Below are 17,005 nucleotides of genomic sequence, written 5' to 3'. Positions count from 1 at the left end.
AAAAACAACAAAAAAAAAAAAAAAAAGCCAGGCATGGTGGTGTGTGCCTGTAGTCCCAGCTTCTCAGGAGGCTGGGGTGGGAGAGTGGCTTGAGCCCAGAAGGTGGAGGTTGCAGTGAGCTGAGATTGTGTCATGGCACTCTGGCCTGACAGACCGATCCAGACCCTGTCTTTAAAAAAAAAAAAAAAAAAAATGTTGGCCAGTTGCACTGGCTCATGCCTGTAATCCCAGCACTTTGAGAGGCCAAGGAACGTGAATCACCTGAGGTCAGGAGTTTAAGATTGGCCTGGCCAACATGATGAAACCGCGTCTCTACTAAAAATACAAAAATTAGCCAGGTGTGGTGGCACGTGGCTGTAATCCCAGCTACTCGGGAGGCTGAGGCAGGAGAATCGCTTGAACCCAGGAGGCGGAGGTTGCAGTGAGCTGAAATGGCGCCACCGCATTCCAGCCTGGGCAACAAGAGCAAAACTCCATCTCAAAAAAAAAAAAAAAAAAAAAGTCGTGACATTTATATGAGACACAGAACTTGGCGTGTTGAAATCAGGCAATAATAATTAAATGGTTTGGGGTCCTTGTCCTCTAAGAAATCTTTTTTGCTTTTTAAGACACAGTTTCAAAGACACCACGCCCAGCTAATTTTTGTATTTTTAGTAGAGATGGGTTTCACTGTGTTAGCCAGGATGGTCTCGATCTCCTGATCTCGTGATCTGCCCGCCTCGGCCTTCCAAAGTGCTGGGATTACAGGCATGAGCCACTGCCATGTTGGTCAGGCTGGAGTGCAGTGGCACGATCTTGGCTGACGGCAACCTCTACCTCCCATGGTCAAGCGATTCTTGTGTCTCAGCCTCCTGAGTAGCTGGGATTACAGGCATGCGCCATCATGCCCGGCTAATTTTTGTATTATTAGTAGAGATTGGGTTTCACCATGTTGGCCAGGCTGGTCTCGAACTCCTGACCTCAAGTGATCCACCCTCCCGAAGTGTTGGGATAACAGACGTGAGTCACTGCACCTGACCCTCTAAGAAATCGTTTTTTTTTTTTTTGAGACGGAGTTTCACTCTTGTTGCCCAGGCTAGAGTGCAATGGCATGATCTTGGCTTACTGCAACCTCTGCCTCCCAGGTTCAAGTGATTCTCCTGCTTCAGCCTCCTGAGTAGCTGGGATTACAGTCATGCACCACCACGCCTGGCTAATTTTTTTTTTCCCCCCAGTAGAGACGAAGTTTCTCCGTGTTAGTCAGGCTGGTCTTGAACTCCCAACCTCAGGTGATCCGCCTGCCTTGGCCTCCTAAAGTGCTAGGAGTACAGGCATGAGCCACTGCACCCAGTGCCCTCTAAGAAATCTTGAGGAGGGCCAGGTATGGGGGCTCACGCCTGTAATCCCAGCACTTTGGGAGGCTGAGGCGGGTGGATCACTGGAGGTCAGGAGTTCAAGACTAGCCTGACCAACGTGGAGAAACCCTGTCTGTACTAAAAATACAAAAAAGTTAGCCGGGTGTGGTGGCGCATGGCTATAATCCCAGCTACTTGGGAGGCTGAGGCAGGAGAATCGCTTGAACCTGGGAGGCGGAGGTTGCAGTGAGCCGAGATTATGCCATTGCACTCCAGCCTGGACAACAGGAGCGAAACTCCATCTCAAAAAAAAACAAAAAACAAAAAAAACAAAAAAAAGAAATCTTGAGGATAACTTAACTCCACTTTTCCCCAACTCCTGCTCTTCTTTTCTTGCTATTGCTTTTATTTCCAGGGTCTGCTATCTGAAGTCACCTTCCGTTTTGGCTTGAATCCTTTTCTTCCTCCCCCATCTTCCAATTTCCAGAACTATTCTAGATCCTATGTTACTCCAGCTAACTAGTATGGTAGGCCATATTATTCGTCATACAAGGAAACCAACCAGAAGGAAGACCTAAAGCTAAAATTGGCGTATCCTCTGCTCTTCAAGCTACGTTCCTTTATGTGGGGACAGTGGACACCTTTTAATAATTTGTAAAAAAGGCATTGTCTAGCCATAAAGCTGCGTGCCTGGGGGCACTGCCTTCCCAAAGATGACACCTCTAATTTTTATTAATATGCTGTATGAGTTACTATTATCCCACAGTGACTTATCATTTTATATTTCTCTTCATTCTGCAATTGTTAAGCATCTGCTATGGTCCAGAGGTATGTCTAGCTGCTAGGTATATACTGTGTAAACACACACGTGTTCTCTTGTTTTACAGTCTAATTGGGGAGCTATCACAGTACATATACTGCTTATTTACAGATATTTAAGTTCACTGTGACTGCTCCTTTCCCTCAATTTCAGATGTTCCATAAGTGTACCACTTATTTTCTTGCAAATATCCCATCTCCCTAATTAAATTGTTCCGTACACTTTTAAACAGATACTTGTCTGTTTCCTGTAGCTGAGGCAGTACAATGCAGTGGTTAGATAAATGAGCTGTAAGTCATTCAGAATGCTGACTTTCTCTCAATTTCAGACGTTCCATAAGGGTACTGCTTGTTTTCTTGCAAATATTGCATCTCCCTACTGAAATTGTTCCTTACACTTTTCTTTTTTTTTTTTTTTTTGAGATGGAGTTTCACTCTTGTTGCCCAGGCTGGAGTGCAATGGTGCCATCTCAGCTCACTGCAACCTCTGCTTCCCAGGTTCAGGCGATTTTTCTGCCTCAGCCTCCTGAGTAGCTGGGATTACAGGTGTGCGCCACCACACCCAGTTAATTTTGTATTTTTAGTAGAGATGGAGTTTTGCCATGTTGGTCAGGCTGGTCTCGAACTTCTGACCTCGGGTGATCCACCCACCTAGGCCTCCCAAAGTGCTGGGATTACAGGCGTGAGCCACCACGCCCAGCCTGTTCATTACACGTTTATTTATTTATTTATTTATTTATTTATCTTTATTTATTTTTTTGAGACGGGTCTTGCTCTGTTGCCCAGGCTGGAGTACAGTGGTGTAATCTCGGCTCACTGCAACCTCCGCCTCCCGAGTTCACGCCATTCTCCTGCCTCAGCCTCCTGAGTAGCTGGGACTATGGGCGCCTGCCACCATGCCTGGCTAATTTTTGTATTTTTAGTAGAGATGGGTTTTACTGTGTTAGCTGGGATGGTCTCGATTTCCTGACCTCATGATCTGCCCGCCTCGGCTTCCCAGAGTGCTGGGATTACAGGCGTGAGCCACCGTGCCCAGCCTCCTTACACTTTTAAACAGACGCTTGTCTGTTTCCTATAGCTGAGGAAGTACAATGTAGTGGTTACATAAATGGTCTATAAGTCAGTCAGAATACCTGGATCCATGACTTGGCTCTGGGTAACGTATGATATTTAACACCATAAGCTTCAGTTATCTCACCTGTGAATAAGAAATAATAAGAAAAGCAAATAGAAGGTAAATATTAATAGTGAACTTAATAGTAAATGTATTAATACATGTAAACCACCTAGCAAAATACTGGACACAAAGCAAGCATTTCAAAATGGCAACCATTATTTATTTATTTATTTATTTATTTATTTTTTGAGATGGAGCTTTGCTCTCGTCACCCAGGCTGAAGTGCAGTGGTGTGATCTCGGCTCACCACAACCTCCGCCTTCCGGGTTCAAGCGATTATTGTGCCTCAGCCTCCCGAGTAGCTGGAATTACATGCATGCACCACCACGCCTAGCTAATTTTGTATTTTTAGTAGAGATGAGGTTTCTCCATGTTGGTCAGGCTGCTCTCGAACTCCCGATCTCAGGTGATCCTCCTGCCTCAGCCTCCCAAAGTGCTGGGATTACAGGTGTGAGCCACCGTGCCCAGCTGGCAACAGTTATTATTCTTTGTGTTATGTAACTTGTGAAATTAGATCATAGTGTCATGTGGTCTACATTTTCATGCATCTCATTCAATTGATTTGTGAGCAGAATATAAAAGCAAATTCAAGAGTGACTTGCTGAGAGGTGTTGGGGTGCTATCTTGATTTTTGCTGTCTATGTTTGTTTTTCCTTTCCAGGTGTCAGGTGGTGTGTGGTCCATGGCAGACTTCTCTCGGCAGACACAAAGGGTTGGGTACGCCTGCAGTTTCATGCAGGTCAGGCCTGGGTGCCTACCACTCGCAGGAGGATGATTTCTCTCTTCTTGTTACCTGCCTGCATTTTCCCATCCCCAGGCATAGAAGATAATATGTTATGCCCCGACTGTGCTAAGAGGTAACCCTTATGTATCTTGTTAAGCATGGCACACAGAAAAGTAGGTGTATAAGCCGGGCGCGGTGGCTCACGCCTGTAATCGCAGCACTTTGGGAGGCCGAGGCGGGCGGATCACGAGGTCAGGAGATCGAGACCATCCTGGCTAACACGGTGAAACCCCGTCTCTACTGAAAATACAAAAAATTAGCCAGGCATGGTGGTGAGCGCCTGTAGTCCCAGCTTCTCGGGAGGCTGAGGCAGGAGAATGGCGTGAACCTGGGAGGCAGAGCTTGCAGTGAGCTGAGATCATGCCACTGCACTCCAGTCTGGGTGACAGAGCAAGACTCCATCTCAAAAAAAAAAAAAAAAAAGAGAAAGAAAAGTAGGTGTATAGATGGATTTTTAAATAATTTAACAGTAGAAAGCAGAGGGCAAACATGCTGTCTTCTTAATTTGCCACATAGATCAGGCAAAAATAGGACACAAAAAGAACTCACTAGTGGATTACAACTCAATAAACGTGGCTAGTTCTTTTTTTTTTTTTGAGATGGAGTTTTGCTCTTGTCACCCATGCAGTGGCATGATCTTGGCTCACTGCAACCTCTCCCTCCTGGGTTCAAGCGATTCTCCTGCCTCAGTCTCCCGAGTAGCTAGGATTACAGGCGCACACCACCATGCCCAGCTAATTTTTGTATTTTTAGTAGAGACAGGGTTTCACCATGTTAGGCTGGTTTCAAACTCCTGACCTCGTGATGCGCCCACCTCGACCTCCCAGAGTGCTGGGATAACAGGCGTGAGCCACCGTGCCCAGCTAATTTTTGTATTTTTAATAGAGACAGGGTTTCAGTATGTTGGCCAGGTTGGTCTTGAACTTCTGACTTCAGGTGATCCACCCACCTTGGCCTCCCAAAGTACTGGTATTACAGGCATGAGCCACCGGGCCTGTAACTTTTGGGACACACTCCAGCCTGGGTGACAGAGCCAGACTCCGTCTCAAAAAAAAAAAAAATTTTTTTAAAGAAAAAGAAGGAAGAAAAAGGGGAAGGAGGGAAGAATGAGGAGAGTTAATGCGGGAGGGAAAAGAGAGAAAGAGACAGAGAGAGACAGAAAAGAAAGGAACCTCCCTTGAGGTTACTGCCTCAACTAACTGCTCTCTCTTCCTGCCAGGCTCAGCTAATGAAGGTGATCAATATGTCCTGCTTCTAGTTGTGCACATGTTCTCCTCTAAGTTGCTGCAATCATATTTTGGATTTTACTGATCCTCTCAATCAACTCTCAAAAAGGCCATCAGCGGTATCCTAAACAGCCAGTCTAAGAGCACCACATTCCTCATTACCTGACATGGCCATCTCACTGCCAACCATTTCTTCCTTCTAAGACTCTGTCCATTGCTCCCTTTACTCACTCATCTGCTAACCTCTAACTGTGTTCTGTCTTCACTGTCCACCTTCCACTGATAGGCTGATTATCTTTAGAGTTCCTCCTTCAGTTCCTTCCTACACACTCTTATCCACCATGTATGTGCTGATAACTCCCAAAGATGTTTAGGTCTAACTCATACTTCTCTCAGAACTCTAGAACATGTCCCAAATACCATAGATTCTTCTCCACTGAATAGGACTTCTATGTTTCCCCCACTTCTTTTTTTTTTTTTTTTTTTTTTTTAGACGGAGTCTCACTCTGTTGCCCAGGCTGGAGTGCAGTGGCTGGATCTCAGCTCACTGCAAGCTCCGCCTCCTGGGTTCACGCCATTCTCCTGCCTCAGCCTCCCGAGTAGCTGAGACTACAGGCGCCCACCACCTCGCCCGGCTAGTTTTTTGTATTTTTTAGTAGAGATGGGGTTTCACCGTGTTAGCCAGGATGGTCTCGATCTCCTGACCTCGTGATCCACCCGTCTCAGCCTCCCAAAGTGCTGGGATTACAGGCTTGAGCCACCGCGCCCGGCCTGTTTCCCCCACTTCTAAGACAGCATCTTGTTCTCTTTACTCCTACATCTTACATTTGTCTCATTCCTCCTTAAATGCTTTGTCCTTGTAATGAATTCTCTCTTTCCTGAATTATTAATCTCTTATTTATACTCCCATCTATTCTGTTACGAGATTTAGCCCACTTTCTTTCTTTCTTTTTTTTTTTTTTTTTTTTGAGACGGAGTTTCACTCTTGTTGCCCAAGCTGGAGTGCAGTGTTGCAATCTCGGCTCACTGCAACCTCTGCCTCCTGGATTCAAGCGATTCTCCTGCCTCAGCCTCCCGAGTAGCTGGGATTACAGGCTCATGCCACCACACCCAGCTAATTTTTGTATTTTTAGTAGAGACGGGGTTTCATCATGTTGGTCAGGCTACTGTCAAACTCCTGAGATCGTGGTCAGGCTGCCTCGGCCTCCCAAAGTACTGGGATTACAGGCGTGAGCCGATTTAGGCCACTTACAAAAAAAAAAACAACAAAAAAAAACTTAATTTCTCTCCACACCTCTCTCATCTCACTTCCACCCAATTTTATCAACAAAAGCTGACATCAGGAATTATATAGTCTAAAGCAGTGTTTATGTGTATGTATATTTTCATGGAGAGCATGTAGTTTTCATCATATTCTCTCCACTCACTGCAACCTCTGCCTCCCAGGTTCAAGCAATCCTCCTGCCTCAGCCTCTGGAGTAGCTGGGATTACAGGATGCACCACCACACCCAGCTAATTTTTGTATTTTTAATGGACACAGGGTTTCACCATGTTGCCAGGCTGGTCTGGAACGCCTGATCTCAAGTGATCCACCTGCCTTGGCCTCCCAAAGTGTTAGGATTACAGGAGTGAGCCACTGCACCCGGCCTTAAATTTTTTTAAATGAAAAAACCATAAGCATTTATGAATGGGGAGGAGCTGCATGAAGAGAGGGGAATGGAGAGTATAAAGATGAAGGAAGCTGGGCATAGTGGCTCACGCTGCAATCCTAGCACTTAGGGAGGCCAAGGTGGGCAGATCACTTGAGCTCAGGAGTTTGAGACCGGCCTGAGAAATATGGTGAAACCCTGTCTCTACAAAAAAAAAAATTAGCTAGGTGTGGTGGCATGCACGTGGTCCCAGCTACTAGGGAGACTGAGGTGGGAGGATCACCTCAGCCCTAGAAGTCAAGGCTGCAGTGAACTGCGATAGTACCACTGCACTCCAGCTTGGGCAAAAAAAAAAAAAAAGAAGTGAGATCCATTGCAGTATGTGGAATATGAGCCCTGAGAATAAGTGAACAACCCTTTTCCTCTATTTACTACATAAAGTCTTTTTATGCACCATTCCTAGGTTTTAGGGCAAGTGACTCAGGAACTCCAGAAGTGCATTCTTTTTTTTTTTTTTTTGAGACTGATCTTGCTCTGTCGCCCAGGCTGAAGTTCAGTGGCGTGATCTTGGCTCACTGCAACCTCTGCCTCCCAGGTTCAAGCAATTCTCCTGTCTCAGCCTCCTGAGTAGCTAGGACTACAGATGTGTGCCACCACACCCGGCTAATTTTTGTATTTTCAGCGGAGATGGAGTTTCACCATATTGGTCAGGCTGGTCTTGAACTCCTGACCTCAGGTGATCCACCCTCCTCGGCCTCCCATATTGCTGGGATTATAGGCGTGAGCCACCACGCCCGGCCCAGAAGTGCATTCTTTATTTTTTTGGTCATTTTAAAGGGATTGGTATGGAATGGTTTATCTTACTGTAGCAAGTTTTCACAGTTCTTTTCTACTTGCCTTACAGGAATAAGAAGATGATGAGAAGATTAATGACAGTAGAGAAGTAGCAGCAACCTGTTTGAATACAATGTAAGAGACCAGAATATGCCACCTCAAAATAAGTATTATATTGATTTGAAGGCAGTTGAAAAGAGTCACATACAAGAGAAACTCTGCCTTCCCACTATTCACTAAAAAGCAGGACATAAATGTATCAAGGTCCCTTGTCCGCTGTCTACCAGGAAGCACAAATGGTGGCGCACCTGTAGATGACTTGTATCCCAATCATTGCTGTGCTGTGTCCTGACCATCCTTGGTACCTCCTGATGCCTTGAGTACTGACTTACTAAATATTTAGCTGTACAGAATACAATTTGGTTTTGTTTTAATTAATATAAATGAAAACTTGAGTGAAAAGTATAGAGTTCCCATGTATTCCCATGTACACAGTGCTTCACACCCCCTCCAGTTTCCTCTGTTACTAACTTGCGTTAGTGTGCTACATTCTGTTTTTTTTTTTTTTTTTTTTTGAGACGGAGTCTCGCTCTGTCGCCCAGGCTGGAGTGCAGTGGCCAGATCTCAGCTCACTACAAGCTCCGCCTCCCAGGTTTACGCCATTCTCCTGCCTCAGCCTCCCGAGTAGCTGGGACTACAGGCGCCCGCCACCTCGCCCGGCTGGTTTTTTGTACGTTTTAGTAGAGACGGGGTTTCACCGGGTTAGCCAGGATGGTCTCGATCTCCTGACCTTGTGATTCGCCCATCTCGGCCTGCCAAAGTGCTGGGATTACAGGCTTGAGCCACCGCGCCCGGCCAGTGTGCTACATTCTTTACAATTGATGAGGCAGGGCTGGGCATGGTGGTGGTCACCTGTAGTCTCAGCTCCCTGGGAAGCTAAGTCAGGAGGATCACTTGCACCCAGGAGGAATTCAAGGTTGTAGTGCTCTGTGATCACACCTGTGAATTGCCATTGCACTCCAGCCTTCCTGACATAGTCTCAAAAAAAAAAAAAAAAAAAATTCACGCCTGTAATCCCAGCACTTTGGGAGGCTGAGGCGGGCAGATCACCTGAGGTTGGAAGTTTGAGACTAGCCTGAGCAACATGGAGAAACCCCATCTCTACTAAAAATACAAAATTAACTGGGTGTGGTGGCGCATGCCTGTAATCCCAGCTACTCCGGAGGCTGAGGCATGAGAATTGCTTGAATCCAGGAGGCAGAGGTTGCGGTCAGCCGAGATCGTGCCATTGCATTCCAGCCTGGGCAACAAGAGTGAAAATCTGTCTCAAAGAAAAAACAAAACAAAACAAAAAAACAAAAAAAACACTAATGAGTCAATATTGATACATTATTCTTTTTACTTTATCTTTATCTTTTTTTTTTTTTTTTTTTTTGAGACGGGGTCTCGTTCTTGTCACCCAGGCTGGAGTACAATGATGAGATCTTGGCTCACTGCAACCCCTACCTCCCAGGTTCAAGCGATTCTCCCGCCTCAGCCTCCCAAGTAGCTGGGATTACAGGTGCACACCACCACACCCAGCTAAATGTTTTGGTTTTTTTTTGAGACAGTCTCACTTTGTTGCCCAGGCTGGAGTGCAATGGGGTGATCTCAGCTGACTGCAGCCTCCACCTCCCGGGTACAAGCAATTCTGCTTCAGCCTCCCAAGTAGCTGGGATTACAAGCATGTGCCACCACACCCGGCTAATTTTTTTGTATTTTTAGTAGAGACGGGGTTTTACCATATTGGCCAGGCTTGTCTTAAACTCCTAATCTTGGGATCCACCTGCCTCGGCGTCCCAAAGTGCTGGGATTGCAGGCGTGAGCCACCACACCCGACCCCCAGCCATTTTTTTTTGTACGTTTAGTAGAGTCAGGGTTTCACCATTTTGGCCAGGCTGGTCTCGAACTCCTGACCTCAGGTGATCCACCTGCCTCAGCCTCCCAGTGCTGGGATTATAGGCGTGAGCCACCGTGCCCGGCCTCGGCTCTTTTTCTTCTTTTTAAATTTGTTTATTTTTGAGACAGGATCTGCCTCTGTCACCCAGGCTGGAGTGCAGTGGCACGATCTCAGCTCACTGCAACCTCCACCTTCCGTGTTCAAGCCATGCTCTCACCTCAGCATCCCAAGTAGCTGGGACTACAGATACACACCATCATGGCTGGCTATTTTTTTTTAACTTTTGGTAGAGGCCGGGTTTCACCATGTTGCTCAGGCAAACAGCCTGGTTCAAGACCATTGAACTCCTGAGCTCAAGCAATCCATTCGCCTCAGCCTTCCAAAGTGCAGGGATTACAGGCATGAGCCACTGTGCCTGGTTATTTTATTATTATTGTTTTTTTTTAATTTTTTTTTTTTTTTTTTTTTTTGAGACAGAGTCTCGCTTAGTCGCTCAGGCTGGAGTGCAGTGGCGCGATCTCGGCTCACTGCAAGCTCCGCCTCCCGGGTTCACGCCATTCTCCTGCCTCAGCCTCCCAAGTAGCTGGGACTACAGGCGCCCGCCGCTTCGCCCGGCTAATTTTTTGCATTTTTAGTAGAGACGGGGTTTCACCATGTTAGCCAGGATGGTCTCGATCTCCTGACCTCGTGATCCGCCCGCCTCGGCCTCCCAAAGTGCTGGGATTACAGGCGTGAGCCACCACGCCCGGCTAATTTTTTTTTAGACAGAGTCTTACTCTATCACCGGGCTGGAGTGCAGTGGCGCCGATCTTAGCTCACTGCAACCTCCGCCTCCAGGTTCAAGTGATTCTCCTGCCTCAGCCTCCTGAGTAGCTGGTATTACAGGCGTCCGCCACTAGGCCCAGCTAATTTTTTGTATTTTTCTAGTAGAGATGGGGTTTCGCCATGTTGACCAGGCTGGTCTTGAGCTCCTGACTTTGTGATTCACCTGCCATGGCTTCCAGAAGGGCTGGGATTACAGGTGTGAGCTACCACGCCCGGCTCTTTTATTTTTTTTTTATAGAGATGGGGTCTCACCATGTTTCCCAGGCTGGTCAAACTGCTGGGCTCCAGCAGTCCTCCCACCTCAGGCTCCCCGAGTTCTCGGATTACAGATGGGAACCTCTACCCAGTGGATACCTTATTATTAACTAAACTCTATAGTTCATATTAGGTTTTATTATTCATGTTGTACATTCTATGGTTTTGACAAATGTAAAATGACATTTATCTAACATAGTATCATACAGAATAATTTCACTACCTTAGAAATGTACCAATTCATCCCTCCCCCAAGGCCCATACACTGGAAACCACAGATCTTTTATTGTTGCCATAGCATTGACTTTTTTTTTTTTTTTTTTTTTTTGGCTCAGTTACCCAGGCTGGAGTACAATGGTGCAATCGTAGCTCATTGCAGCCTTGAACTCCTAGGCTCAAGGGATCCTCCTGGCCCAGCCTTCCCAGACACTGGGACTACAGGTGTGTGCCACTGTACCCAGCTAGTTTTGTTTTTTAATTTTTGGTAGAGACGGGTCTCACTGTGTTGGCGAGACTGGTCTCAAACTTCTGGCCTCAAGCCATCCTTCTGCCTTAGCCTCCCACAGTGCTGGGATTATAGGCATGAGCCAGTGTGCCTGGCCCATCATAGCTTTGCCATTTCCAGAATGTTGTGTATAGTTGGAATTATACAGTGTGTAGCATTTTCATATTGGCTTTCACATAGCAATATGTAGTGAAGATTTCCTCCATGTGTTGTCATGGCCTGATAGCTCATTTCTGCCAAACTGTAAAAGTGGCTGTAGCATTTTACATTCCTACCAGCAATGAATGAGAGCTCTTGTTGCACCATATCCTTGTTAGTATTTCATATTGTTTGGATTTTAGCCATTCTAATAGATGTGCCATAGTTTTTGTTTGTTTGTTTGTTTTGTTTTGTTTTTGTTTTTGTTTTTGTTTTTGTTTTGAGACAGAGTCTCCCAGAGAGTGAAGTTGCCCAGGCTGGAGTGCAGTGGTGTGATCTCAGCTCACTGCAACCTTTGCCTCCTGGGTTCAAGCGATTCTCCTGCCTCAGCCTCCCGAGTAGCTGGGACCACAGGCACACACACTACCATGCCTGGCTAATTTTTGTATTTTTAGTAGAGATGGGGTCTCGCCATGTTGGCCAGGCTGATCTAAAACTCCTGACCTCAGGTGATCTGCCCACCTTGGCATCTGAAACTGCTGGGATTACAGGCATGAGCCACTGTGCCCAGCCAGTATCACATTGTTTTAATTTGGAATTCCCTAATGATATGAAGTAGAGCATCTCTTTTTATGTTTATTTGTCATCTGTATATCTTCTTTGCTGTGGTGTTTTTTCAGGTCTTTTGTACAATGTTTATTTTTTAACTTATTGATTTTTTATTGAGAGAAGGTCTTGCTCTTTCACCCAGGCTGGAGTGCTGTGGTGCGATCATGGCTCACTGCAGCTTCTACTTTCTGGGCTCAAGCGAGATCCTCCCGTCTCAGTCTCCTACTGGGACTGCAGGTGCACATCATCACGCCTGGCTAATTTTTCTATTTTTTTTGTAGAGACGGGGTTTTGCCATGTGTCCCAGCTGGTCTGGAACTCCTGGCTCAAGTGATCCACCAGCCTCAACCTCTCAAAGTGCTAGGACTTTGCCTGGCCTTTTTGCACATTTTTTAATTGGGTTGTTTTATTATTGAGGTTTTTTTTTTTTTTTTTTTTTTTTTTTTGAGACGGAGTCTCGCCCTGTCGCCCAGGCTGGAGTGCAGTGGCCGGATCTCAGCTCACTGCAAGCTCCACCTCCCGGGTTCACGCCATTCTCCAGCCTCAGCCTCCCGAGTAGCTGGGACTACAGGCGCCTGCCACCTCGCCCGGCTAGTTTTTTGTATTTCTTAATAGAGACGGGGTTTCACCGTGTTAGCCAGGATGGTCTCGATCTCCTGACCTTGTGATCCGCCCGTCTCGGCCTCCCAAAGTGCTGGGATTACAGGCTTGAGCCACCGCGCCCGGCCATATTATTGAGTTTTAAGAGGCCTTTGTATATTTTGAATAACTGTCCTCTATCAGATATATCTTTGGCAGATAATTTTCTCATTTCTTTCCTTCTTTTGAGACAACAGAGTTTTTGCTCTTGTTTTCCAGGCTGGAGTGCAGTGGCGCAATCTTGGCTTACCGCAACCTCTGCCTCCTGGGTTCAAACAATTCTCCTGTCTCAGCCTCCCAAGTAGCTGGGATTACACGCATGTGCCACCACGCCCAGTTAATTTTTCTATTCTTAGTAGAGACAGTGTTTCTCCGTGTTGGTCAGGCTGGTCTCAAAACTCCTGAGCTCAGGTGATCCATCTGCCTCAGCCTCCCACAGTGCTGGGATTACAGGCAGGAGCCACTACGCCCGGCTTTCTTTCCTTCTCTTTAAATGTCACTTTACTCCCTTTTTGTTTGTAAGGTCTCCGAAGAGAAGTCCAATGTAATTCTTACCTTTGTTGCTTTGCAATTAAGGTGTTTTTTTCTCTTCAAGATTTTCTTTTTTTTTTTTTTTTGAGACGGAGTCTCGCTCTGTCACCCAGGCTGGAGTGCAGTGGCCGGATCTCAGCTCACTGCAAGCTCCGCCTCCCGGGTTCACGCCATTCTCCGGCCTCAGCCTCCCGGGTAGCTGGGACTACAGGCGCCCGCCACCTCGCCCGGCTAGTTTTTTGTATTTCTTAATAGAGACGGGGTTTCACCGTGTTAGCCAGGATGGTCTCGATCTCCTGACCTCGTGATCCGCCCGTCTCGGCCTCCCAAAGTGCTGGGATTACAGGCTTGAGCCACCGCGCCCGGCCTCTCTTCAAGATTTTCTATGTGTCTTTGTTTTTCTGCAGTTTGAGTATGATATGCCTAGGTGCTGAATTTTTGGTGTTTATCCTACTTCCTGTCTCTGAGCTTCCTGGATCTGTGGTTTTGTATGTCATTAATTTTGGGATATTTTCAGTCATTGCTTCACAACTTTCTATTCCTTTCTCTCTTCTGGTATTTTCATTACATGTTGAAGCCTTTTTGTAATTGCCTCACAATTCTTGGATATTCAGTTATGTCTTTTTAAAAAATTGTTTCATTTTGCTTTTTCAGTTTTGGAGGTTTCTATTGATACTTTTTTAAGCCCTCTGATTCTTTTGTTGGCAGTCCAGCTGTAGATGAGTCCATGAAGGCAGTTTTCATTTCTGTCAGTACTTTCTTCTAATTTCTATCATTTTATTTTGATTCTTAGAATTTCCATCTTCCCACTTGCATTACTCATCTGTTTTGTATCTTGTCCACTTTTTCTGTTAGAGCCCTTAGCATATTAATCAACACTGTTTTAAATTCCTGGTCTGGTAATTCCGATGTCTCTGTCATATCTTAGTCTGGATCTGAGGCTTCCTTTGTCTTCAAATCATGCTTTTTGTCTCTTTATATATATATGTGTGTGTGTGTGTGTATATACACATATATACATGTATATATACACACACACACATATATATGCTGTTTGTCTCTTTATATATCTATATATAAATATATTGTATCTATGTATATAGATATATACATATATGTATATGTTTATAAATCAGACTTGTATAAAAGAAAACCAGGGGCCTAGCATGGTGGTTCACACCTGTAATCCCAACACTTTGGGAGACCAAGGTGGGTGGATCATTTGAGGTCAGGAGTTTGAGACAAGCCTGGCCACCATGGTGAGACCTCCGCCTCTACTAAAAATACAAAAATTAGCTAGGCATGGTGGCGGGCACCTGTATTTTTAGTAGAGACGATTGTACTTTTTTTTTTTTTTTTTTTTTTTTGAGAGGGAGTCTCGCTCTGCCGCCCAGGCTGGAGTGCAGTGGCCAGATCTCAGCTCACTGCAAGCTCCGCCTCCCGGGTTCACGCCATTCTCCTGCCTCAGCCTCCCGAGTAGCTGGGACTACAGGCGCCCGCCATCTTGCCCGGCTAGTTTTTTGTATTTTTTAGTAGAGACGGGGTTTCACCGTGTTCGCCAGGATGGTCTTGATCTCCTGACCTCGTGATCCACCCGTCTCGGCCTCCCAAAGTGCTGGGATTACAGGCTTGAGCCACCGCGCCCGGCCTGTACTTTTAGTAGAGATGAGGTTTCCCCATGTTGGCCAGGCTGGTCTCGAACACCTGACCTCAGGTGATCTGCCTGCCTCAGCCTCCCACAGTGTTGGGATTACAGGCGTGAGCCATCGCACCCGGCCAATAATTTGTTCTTACTCCAAAAAGAAAATTATACAAATACCAAATGGAAACAATCTTAATTTTGTTACTTAAAATATTAATGTGAACAATTATTTAATTATTATAACGGATCAACGAATGGAGTTCTCAATTTGGAATTTGGCAATAGCTTTCAAAACCTATGACATTTGTATCAAAACTAATAAACAGTTTTTTGTTTTTTTTTGAGATGGAGTTTTGCTCTTGTTGCCCAGGCTGGTGTACAATGGTTCATTCTTGACTCACCACAACCTCTGCCTCCTGGGTTCAAGCAGTTCTCTTGCCTCAGCCTCCCAAGTAACTGGGATTACAGGCATGCGCCACCACACCCAACTAATTTTGTATTTTTAGTAGAGACAGGGTTTCACCATATTGGCCAGGCTGTTTTTGAACTCCTGACCTCGTGATCTGCCCACCTCGGCTTCCCAAAGTGCTGAGATTACAGGCGTGAGCCACTGCGCCTGGCCAATAAACAGTTTTTTTTACAGAACCTTCTCAATTAAGGCTGATTTAGTAATTTTATCCTCTTAGTTTTCAGCTCTGTGCAGAAAGGGAAGGAGGACAGTTTAGGAAGATGTTATGGTCCAAGTAAGCACTTAAGCTCACCCTTTACACTTAACTGCTTACATTTAGAACTCTGAGAGCTTGAGAATATGTGTGTTTGTGACTTGCAGTATATTCTGTGGAATTAAAATGAAGCTGTCCTGAACTCAGCCTATTGATGGCTAATGGCACAGTTGTCCAGTAGGCAGACTGTTTTAGAATGAGCCCAAACTTAAGGGAGAATAGAACAGAAAAATTTCCACATTATACGTCACGTGGAAGCCATCCCAGTTGAGTGCTTAGTTAGGCTTTCAGGTCAAAATAAAGGTAGAGCAAAATGCTATAACATCTGTCTTCTGAAAGTATCACTAATCAATGGTCTTCTGGTAAAAACATGTCTTGTCTAAAGACTGGCCTGAAGACCAATACAGAAATGGAAAACATGATATCATTAGTCTTTGAAATAACTAAGAAGGGGTCTAATTCAGTAACCCAAAGGAAACCAATTCTGACTATACACTATTGTCTAGTAGTTCCATCTGCCATTCTTTCTCTATTAAAAGTTACATTTGTTCCATTTCTTTTCCTATTGTTGTGCACAAAACACCCAACTCTTTTGACCCCAAACTCTGCGTATAGCTCAAAGCTGCTCTTAAATATACCATTTCAAATTTGCTTCTAGGTGCTAAAGGAAGGATGTACTTTCAGACCATGCAACCTATTATGAAGGAATGGAAGAGGAGACAATATGAATGAATCCTCATGATCTACAAAACAAAATCATAGTGACTAGGACTCCACGGTGAAGATGGTTGACTAGTGACCCAGCCCCATTTAAAGAACCCCTTTCTGTAAGTCTGAAAACCCATTAAAATAAAGTCACTGCAATTGGCCTTGTATTCATTCAGTGTGTGTTAAGGATCCATCAAGAAATCAGACTGTCTCTGATGTTACCAACTGACTGTTGTTGGGGACACACAAATGAGAAGGACTGTAGACAGGACAGATAAGGGAGAGGTGCCAGACTCGAGCAAGGAAGGGACAAGAGTAAATGGGTCTGTCTAGACTTAACCCTAGAGACCAGGGTGAGAAGAAAAATGGTCTACATCTGTTAGTGGTTTCTGTGTGCCAGGGGCTGGGTTAGAAGTGGGTAAAGAAAAAACAGAAAATGGCCCCGGCCCTTATATAATGTAAAGGATGGTAAAGAAGACTGATACTATACAGTGTACCTACGGAGATCCAACATTTACACAGAAAGAGACAAGGAGCCAAAAAGAAGCAGTACTAGAGGGGTGCTTCTATCATTGTGTGGTAAGGGAAAGACTTTCTAAATAAAGTCACATCTGAACTCGAAAAAGGAGCCATTCAGAAAACAGATTCAGTGAGACTAATAATTTGCC

General features: G+C 45.3%; 1 protein-coding gene across 2 annotated transcripts in view; it reads left to right on the top strand.

Moving 5' to 3' along the window:
- DPPA2 (developmental pluripotency associated 2) overlaps positions 1–16,504 on the top strand; it is a 25,379-nt gene extending 8,875 nt beyond the window's left edge. For both annotated transcript variants that reach the window (XM_025377035.1, XM_025377036.1), the window contains exons 7-9: positions 3,992–4,187; positions 7,895–7,959; positions 16,288–16,504. In XM_025377035.1, the coding sequence (XP_025232820.1) occupies positions 3,992–4,187; positions 7,895–7,937 (239 nt within the window). In that variant the 3' untranslated portion in view covers positions 7,938–7,959; positions 16,288–16,504. The remainder of the gene's footprint in view (positions 1–3,991; positions 4,188–7,894; positions 7,960–16,287) is intronic.
- The last annotated feature ends 501 nt before the right edge of the window (positions 16,505–17,005 follow it).

The sequence above is a fragment of the Theropithecus gelada genome, chromosome 2, assembly GCF_003255815.1.
Source record: "Theropithecus gelada isolate Dixy chromosome 2, Tgel_1.0, whole genome shotgun sequence".
NCBI classification, from domain to species: domain Eukaryota; kingdom Metazoa; phylum Chordata; class Mammalia; order Primates; family Cercopithecidae; genus Theropithecus; species Theropithecus gelada.
This window is presented reverse-complemented; position numbering and strand designations above follow the sequence as displayed.